Below are 8661 nucleotides of genomic sequence, written 5' to 3' on the forward strand. Positions count from 1 at the left end.
AATTCAACATATATTAATTAGTAGGATTGAGAGCTAGCCACCCAAAATATTTCATTATACATGATCTAAGAAACATAAATTAAGACGGGGGACCCTGGGACTGATTTGATCAAAAAGGTCCATGGTCTAATTTCTGTTAGTCTGTGTATTCTTGACCTCAAAAAGGTTGGAAAACCACAGCCATAAATGATGCCGCTGTATCTCAGAATAACAGAGGCCAACTTTGTGTAATCAAATCAAAATAGGTTGTGGGAGGAAAATACAATCATATTTACCTGTCCTACCCTGCAAGTATGGACAAACATGAGGATGTAGGCATGCGCTGCAGTAAGAGCATGTAGCAGTGGTGTAGCACGTGCTGACAACGTGGCATCGGTGACATGGCCTGCATTAGCCAGTTCTCTGAGAAGCACAGATCCTCCAGGCACCTCAATTGGCCGATGGAGTGGCTCAAGAGATGTCAAGATACTGTCCAGTTGGCACAGACCCTCCTGGAGTACCTTGGGCTCATGTGAGAGAGTCTAAGGGAAAGAAATTAAGGGAAATTAAAAAACACAATCTAAATACAGCAAACTGACATTTCTTTATCAATTACATTCAATTCATCAATTAATAATAATCATCAATTATCATCAAGTCACTTTGGGACTGTAAATTAAAATGATTCTTTTGAAATGTTTACACTATACTCACCAGTATAGACTTGCAGACACCAGCTACAGCTTGGCAGGCAGCAGACGTGGGGAAGTCTATGGGCAAGTTGGGCAAGCCCAGAATAGACACCAGGGGTAGCAGCCCCTTCTGGTTCACAAACTCCTGACAGTGGTCATCTGTCGTGTTGTTGCTTAGAATGGATTCCACAAACTTCATCTGGAAAACATGCATCAGTAATCAATAAGTTACAAGAAATTAGGCAAGAAGCACTTTTTATAGCTAGGAATCAACACAAGAATCAACGCTTACCACATTCAGAATATAATCCATTAGAGGAATGGGTATCCGCTCCTCAGTGCCCACAACCCTGCAACAGACCAAATACCATCAAAATGAGAAACATCAACTAAAATATTTGAAATTTGTCGAATGACTTGGAAAAAATTGAAAGTCTGTAAAGATTTTTTGTTCTATTCTATTGTGTTATGAACTCAGCGTCATACAGTTCAAGTGGCACTGACTGTCTGTTGCTCTCTGGTTCCCCCTGCTGCTGGCTGAATGTGTGGAGGGCCTCCTCTTCCTCTTCATCCTCACTTGAAGCTTCTTCAGCAGCGTGGCTGGAGCGTGCTGGAGGCACCGCCACAGTGCCATCTGCCTTCTGAATAGATGGTTTCTGGCAGATGTACTCAGGGGCTCTACCAAGGTTACAGATCTCCTCCAGTAACTGTAACATCAATTAATCTTTAATTTTCCTACCAAAACATGTGGCAACACTTGAAAAAATGCTTGTAAACCAAAGTAGAATACCTTAATAATGGCAGTAGTAGCATCAGTCTTCAAAGTGGGTTGGTGCCTCATGAGCTCATCCACAGCACTGCCCAAGTTGGATGCAGTATCCCCTGTAGCCAAACCAAATATATATCATCTACTCATGCAAGTTTGACTGGTGGAGATGTGAGTAACACAACACAAACAGTCCAACTTACCCAATGGGTCTGAGCTGCGTCGCCGTCGCATGGCAGGCAGGTAGTCAGGAGACAAAAGCACTTTGAAGAGGCGCTCAAACGGCTGGCACTGAACGAACGAGTGCAGGCCTCTTGCATTCAGGCATAGGGCACTGAACACATTGGGGAGAGAACCCAACACCTCACGAGTAGCAGGAACCTGTGAGAGAGACAAATTGGAGAAGATGCAGTAAAAGTCAGAAATACAGAAGGAAGATGGTGAAAGTTATTATGAACCAACAACTAACATTTTCCCCATGAAAGACCAATCATCTACCTCTGCTTTTTCAACAGTAGTGCTGCCTCACCATCGTAACCTTTCCACACAAAACAAAATGACCTACATAATTCTTCATCTAGTTGTTTACAAAACAAGCCAGAATCTGACCTCAGGTCAGCCAAGAGAGCCTATTAATCTGAGGGTTTGTCATAAAAAAGGGACTGAATAGCCTACGGCATTTAACCACACACATCCCAAACAGTATAACATGTAATCAAAGCTTCTGAACATAACTAGTTAATGGAAATTTACATCAGCATTTCTCACAGAGAAAGATAAATATTTTCATGCAAATCTGCCTTATTATAGCATTAATGTAATCACACAAAGGACAGCAATGCAATCTCAAATCCATTAAATCATCCAGCTTCAAAACAAAACACATTACAGAAGGTAATTTTAAGTTGTAGGAGTTTGTGTAGGAGAGTATGCAGGGGTTCGGGTAAACCCTTTTGTGGAGACAGTAAACCAATATCCAGAGCGAATAAAAAGCTCAATACAAAAGCGATCTGTTGACTGTACTGTGCAGAGACAGCTAGAAATGTAGATGTTAAATTCAGCTAATTTGCCTACACAATGAAAAATATGTGGTTGTTGAAATTAAACTGTCATGAACTGTCAGAGACAAGACCAAAAAACGCAGCACACAAGAGCAGTGGTGGAAACTCACGTCTTTGATGAGAAGGGCATGCAGCATGACATCAGTGAGACCATTATCCTGCAGGGAGGAGAGCAGGGATGGCTCCTGGAACACAAAAACTGTCACAACCTCCGTCGCTAAAAAAACAAAGGAGAGAAAGAAAGGAAAGAGAGAAAAAAGGATAGAACATTAATAAAGCAAACACTAAAAAGTCATCACATTCAATTACCTTTTCCAGCTGATAGTTTAATATGACATAAAGCTGCATCTCTAAAATCAAGAGAGAGCATTTGACACAGTAGGAAGAGTACCTGCAGGGCTTTTCTGAAGCGATTCTGTGAACTCACCTAAGAGGAACAGTGAAGGGCCATAATATTCTGCATTACTGATGATGTGCTTGAGTGAGGTAGGCAAGGACCCATCCATTACTGTGAGAAAAACAGGTTGCACAAACATGCATGAACAACCAACACAATCCTGAGGTAACAATTCATTAATCTGTTTAACATGTATACCCAAGGGTAGTAAAAAGCATATATCTCAAGTTCATTTGTGAAATAAGAAAGGGAATGCCAAATGACTCACCATGGCGGATACCATCGGAGAAGGCAGGATCCTGGATGGCTTTCTTCAAGAAGTTTAGCATTGACTTTAACAGAGCTGCCCTCTGGGGAATACACTGCATACCTGCAGAGACAGAGTGTCTGGTGTTGATAGAGTCCTATTGTGACAGAAGTATTTTGGGTTTGATTTTGGTTCACTGTGTACCTGCACGAGGCGTGTTTGCAGCGCTGCTCTGTGCTCGGTGGTCCACCTCTGGTCTGGAGCCAGAGGATGTGGACGGTCCAGGGCTGCTCTCCATGGCAACTTCTGACACTGCGAGAATACACAATGTTAGCAATCATTACTTCATATGTATATCTTTGCAATACTGATGAATATTCTTGAACTTACCTGCCTTGGCATTTAGATATTCATTTCTGAAGGTGAATACATTGCAGGGAAGTTTTAAGAAAAGTTACTTACTCTCCATGTCTGTGTCCATGTCCTCAGACTCCACAGCTGTGTTAGGCCTCTGGATCTTTGGCTTGATGACAAAAGGGCACTCTTTCCTTGACAGGTCCACCTCATGCTAGATACATAGTGATGGAGAGAGAGAGACAGAAAGAAGAACAACTAAGTCCAGAGGTTTGGACTTAGGACTTGGTTTTTGCAAATGTTTCAGTGGCTTTTTAGCTGAAGAATATTGTGTAGGGAATAGAAAATTCAAAGTGCATCACCAACCTCTAGCCTGCAGATGAAAATGGAAAGGCCGCTGTGGGACTGAAAGGCAGCCATGTCAAGGTTGGTGATGAGGTCCACGACTCGCACTGCGCGTGTCACAAAGGTGATCTGGTCCTGCTCATCACCCAGGAACTTGATCACCTGGAAAGCCAAAAAAAAAAATAAAACCAGAGTTAAATTCCTTGTATTAGTACACATACTTAGCTAATAAATGCTTTTTGAAATAAATGGATGTAAGTGTTTGAAAAGCACCATTTCTGCTTTTTTACTACTTGGCAATGAGATATTGGTAGGATCAGGATATACCTTAAGGAGGGCTTCCATCATGCCACAGGAGACAAGGGCTTCCCCTCCAGCATCATAGCTCGCCAAGTGGTAGAGGAATGAGAAGAGCGCAGTGGCAAACTGGTGCGGGTAGGGTTCCATTAAAGGATCTGGAGAATAGAAACCAGTATTAATTACAGAACAACAGTGTAAAGCGTACTTTCATTACTTCAAGACCCTGTATACACTCTGAACAAGCATGCATTTCAATTGTCCCAATTTCCTGTGCATGAAAGTGCACTTTTAAACATTTTGACCACATTCTTACCAATCATTGCCTGTATACAGTTGCGCACCAACACAGGCAAGAAGCCATGGTAGGAGGCAGTGCCAGTGCAGTCGATGATGTTGGAAAGCTTGGGCGTCCTCTCAAGATGGACAATCGAAGTTAAAGTGCGCAAAGATGCTGCCTTGATATCCTGAAGGGCAAAAATCAAACACAGTTTTTCATAAAACACGGTGCAACTTGTTGATACATCTGCATCTACGCTGGAGTACACAATGATTTTGGTCTGACAAAGCAGCAAAAGATATTTCATGCCACATTACGAATACAGTTCTAGTGCCTGTGTAGAAAAGACATTCAACATAATGACAGTGATTAAGCAGAAAAAGCAAACTACTTTCTCACCACAAGCTGTTTGTCTGTAATCTGTAATACATCCACCAGCTCCTCTATCAAGCCATTATACAGAATACTGTTGGCTGACTCTTGGAGTGCATTTGAATACACTGCAAAGAAAAAGAAAAGGTCAGCAGTTAAAACCTGAAGCAAAAGCATTTGTCGTTTTCATCTTTGCAAGGAGTTTTCCACTCACCAAGAATAGAGATGGCATGCAGTCTGGCCTGCACAGCCTGCAACCTTTTCTTGTGATTTGAGAAACCATGGGCCAGTCGAATGTGTGTGAACAGTAGAGTCTGCTTGTCTTTAGGTATGTTGTACATCACCGTCAGCGACTCCATGATCTCAGATGGGCTCTCTGAAATCTGAGCAACACAGAGCACCATGCATAAACTGAAGAACTTGCAGCGGATGTTATTACTTCACTGTTAATGAAAAACTTTAATCAGGCTGTACCTTGTCAAGCTGCTCAATGTGAATATAGTGTAGTGTGTTACTACTTGTTTGCTAGGATGAGGAGGAAAAGAAAAAAGTTCACCAAGGTTAAGGAAACGTTGAGCCATCGACATAATAATATTCCTAAAATATATTGAGTTTTTATTGAATGACTTCATAAATAAATGTCTTGGTCTTTACCTTTCTCTCTACTTTGACCTCAGGGCCCGGTTCAGCGTAAAACTCAAAGTGCAGTGTGGTGGCACTGGGAGGGTACTTCTGCTCATGTACCAACAGGGAGAGGCATAGTAAGGAAAGATGGTTTATAAATAATGGTTGATTAGTATCTTTGACAACCTTAATGTATACACATAAAACTAATTGTCCCATGGCTGTAGACAGTTGACTGAGATATTTGTTGAACATCACTATGTTAAATTCTCACCGTCATTGGCAGATCCCTGCAGCACTCAGCCAGACCAAAGCCATTCTCCTTTCCTCCCCAGCTCTACAGAAGAGAACAAAGACACTAAACAATACAGCTCTTTCTCTTGAGGGACAGCTGGAATCATGGCAATAGGAAAACAATGGCATTCACTAGACCTCAGCCAGGTGTTGCAGACGGGCCAGTAGAGGCGTCCTTTTGTCAGAGCCCAGTCTTGTGATGTAGTTGGAGCGCTTACTGAACACATAAAGCAGGTTCAGCACAGACAGGACCACCTGCATGTCACATGATGCTAACAAGGTGGTTAAGTGCTGTAAAGGGGGACAGAGTGGAGATAAAAGGGGGTTAAAGTTAGTGAGATGCTTCACTTCTTACCCTTGTGACAGTCCAGAAAACAGTAGTGGCTGAAAAGAGTGTACCAATTTAAAGCCTACCTCTATGGAGCTGTAGAGGTGCCTAGAGAAGCTATACTCAATGAGCAGTGCAGTGAAGTTGAGCACTGCCAAAAGCAGGGCTTTGAGCTGTCCATTGTCGGGACGGTCACACACCAGCAGCCATGACATGTTCTCCACTGTCTGGCCTGCATCGCACAGAATGCCATCAAAGCGGTCCAGCAGATCCACCCAGTGGTACAGCTCACACTGTTAAAGACGGACAAAAATCATTTTCAATTACCAACAAAGTTAAGGTAACGTATTCCTCAATGTTGACAGCTCATTTATAGTAGCTCAGAGTGGCTCACACATATTATCAACTGGTAACAGTTAACAGTATTAGGTGTTAAAATATCTCCTGGTTAGTGGTTTTCAGCTGTTTTGTATGTACAATCTTTTTATATTCACAGTGGAATCGACTTTGGCCTTCCTACCTGTTTTTTTCAGCTGCCCTTTTACTGATTTTGTTTTTTGGCTTCTTTGTGAAGCAGAGACATGAATATTCAAAATGCAAAGGAAACAAACTGTATTTTGGAATAGTAATTACTTCTTGAACAATCAAGGCATCCTGGTGGGCAAGCATTTCCAGAGAACATCTATAAACAAGTAAATGAGAACAACTAAATTGTGAATTTGGCTGCATTAAGCAGGAGGGGACTGATCAGGGGTTTACACCAATATGCAGTTCTGTTGCCCCTTTTTTCTATTATTCAGTACTTTCACTATGAACAGATATCTCTACAAAATACTAGTGTGTCATGAAAACACATTTTCATGAAGGAAGCATTTTACAAATTAGGTTTAGTGTAGATACAGTCTAAGATGTGTCCCACACTTCACATCCACTATATTTTGAATGATCAGTTGGATCACGGTAGTAACAGATATGTTATCGGCCTTTTCCTTGGAACTCACCTTGCCAATATTCCAGGTCTTGATGTGCTGTAGTTCTACCAGCAGTTGCTCATCGCTGCATGCCTTGAGCTTTTCTATGAGTATCCTGCAGTCGGCAGGCTGTTGGTTCAGAAGGAGCACAAAAGGGTTCATCAGGCAGAGCACACAGACCACATATGCCTTTTTTCTTTAGCTATGCTGTAACATCCAGAGAAAATAAAATGTGCGTTTCCTCTGCGAACTTGCAGCAGGGGCAAACCACCTTGACCCACGATATATTGTTCTGCTTAGGAGACATCTCCACACTAAGCTGAAAAGTGTCACTGCACTAAAAGGATTGGCTCATCATAGTCGACCATCCGACAGGAAGTTCTGATGACGTATTATAGCAGCTTAACAGAGGACCTTTACAGTTGTATCAGTAATGATTTGATTTTCTTTAATGCAAAATCCAGAGGTGAGATTAATGTGTTATTTATATGCAAGCCAAAAATGTACAGCTGCTGCTTAGATGCTTACTATCATGCTACTGCTTTTTTTGTGACGCATCCTCAGGAAGGGCATCCTTATTATGACCAAGGTTAGCAATTGCCTCCCTACTCCTTGTTTCAATGCTCTTTTCGTCAGCTGGTTAGATAAAGAAGGTGCAGGTAACAGGCGCCTACTGCTGTTTACACAAATCTCAACACATCAAACTAAGAAACCCCTTTTCTTGAGCTTTTATATTACAAAGAAAAACACCTGGGCTGTGCCCCCTGTCAAAGTGAGCTCCGTCTGGGTATTCCAACTTCAGGCGCTAGTGAGGCAAACAATGATAACACAGCAAGTACTATCCATACTCACAGCCTCCGTAGGAGTTTTCTTTAACTTGCTTCTGTCGACCTTCATTGTCGATAATCTCTGTATGTTGCTCCTGTCAAGAAATGTTCATGTTCATCAGAAAGCAACACATGCTGCTGAATTTCAGTGTTTTATGATACAGAACTACTTGGATATATAATTTGTAAATAAGCCAAATAGTGCCCTTAAAACATCTAAGTATTCTAAAACTAAAATACATATATTGAATTGTATACAGCTTGAAATCTGCAATATACTTACAGAAAAGGATTTGGCAATACCCACTTAACAGCATGTTCCAGTCATGTTATCTGCAAAAGGGATAGTGATAATCAAGCAGTGTCCCATAGGCCACAACACAAATTGAATGAAAAGAAAGTGTAGATAGAAGACGTATCAACCTCAAGACAAGAGACAGTTTGGCAAAGCTGTAAATGAATCAAATTACATCCAATTCCCCAATGCATGCATAAGACTGCATTCTCACAATGTATATGGAAATTAGTACACGATGTTCTGAAAGTAATTGACAAAATACAGAAAATCACTTTGAATGTTACATTTTGACAGGCACTCAATATACAAAGTCAGGGGTTATGAGTATTTTCCTTAAAAAAAAAAACAAAAAAAACATCTGTATGAGCTACCAAATGATGATCACAATTCTTGGTTTAAAGGTGATATCAACAATACATTTGTTTAGATTATCTAGCGAGGACTGATCATCACAAAGCAGACCGAGATAGAGCATTAGCTCGTTGCTAGCTAGCAACATACGACACAAAGTTAATTAAATCAGGCTGGG

General features: G+C 41.3%; 1 protein-coding gene across 14 annotated transcripts in view; it reads right to left on the reverse strand.

Moving 5' to 3' along the window:
* The window catches only part of huwe1 (HECT, UBA and WWE domain containing E3 ubiquitin protein ligase 1), a 38916-nt gene that overhangs the window by 25572 nt on the left and 4683 nt on the right, over nt 1–8661 (reverse strand). For 11 of the 14 annotated variants that reach the window (XM_037105429.1, XM_037105436.1, XM_037105433.1 and 8 more), the window contains 24 exons: nt 8118–8167; nt 7860–7929; nt 7038–7136; nt 6123–6329; nt 5847–5999; nt 5689–5751; nt 5445–5522; nt 5265–5315; nt 5005–5173; nt 4818–4918; nt 4455–4605; nt 4169–4296; nt 3863–4003; nt 3605–3710; nt 3347–3454; nt 3164–3265; nt 2926–3006; nt 2609–2715; nt 1641–1818; nt 1462–1553; nt 1158–1378; nt 964–1021; nt 694–870; nt 276–521 (listed from right to left, as the gene is read on the reverse strand). In XM_037105429.1, the coding sequence (XP_036961324.1) occupies nt 276–521; nt 694–870; nt 964–1021; nt 1158–1378; nt 1462–1553; nt 1641–1818; nt 2609–2715; nt 2926–3006; nt 3164–3265; nt 3347–3454; nt 3605–3710; nt 3863–4003; nt 4169–4296; nt 4455–4605; nt 4818–4918; nt 5005–5173; nt 5265–5315; nt 5445–5522; nt 5689–5751; nt 5847–5999; nt 6123–6329; nt 7038–7136; nt 7860–7904 (2862 nt within the window). In that variant the 5' untranslated portion in view covers nt 7905–7929; nt 8118–8167. The remainder of the gene's footprint in view (nt 1–275; nt 522–693; nt 871–963; nt 1022–1157; nt 1379–1461; nt 1554–1640; nt 1819–2608; nt 2716–2925; nt 3007–3163; nt 3266–3346; nt 3455–3604; nt 3711–3862; nt 4004–4168; nt 4297–4454; nt 4606–4817; nt 4919–5004; nt 5174–5264; nt 5316–5444; nt 5523–5688; nt 5752–5846; nt 6000–6122; nt 6330–7037; nt 7137–7859; nt 7930–8117; nt 8168–8661) is intronic. The other 3 variants (XM_037105438.1, XM_037105437.1, XM_037105431.1) reach the window with 1 other exon arrangement.

The sequence above is a fragment of the Acanthopagrus latus genome, chromosome 7 (genome assembly GCF_904848185.1).
Source record: "Acanthopagrus latus isolate v.2019 chromosome 7, fAcaLat1.1, whole genome shotgun sequence".
NCBI lineage: Eukaryota > Metazoa > Chordata > Actinopteri > Spariformes > Sparidae > Acanthopagrus > Acanthopagrus latus.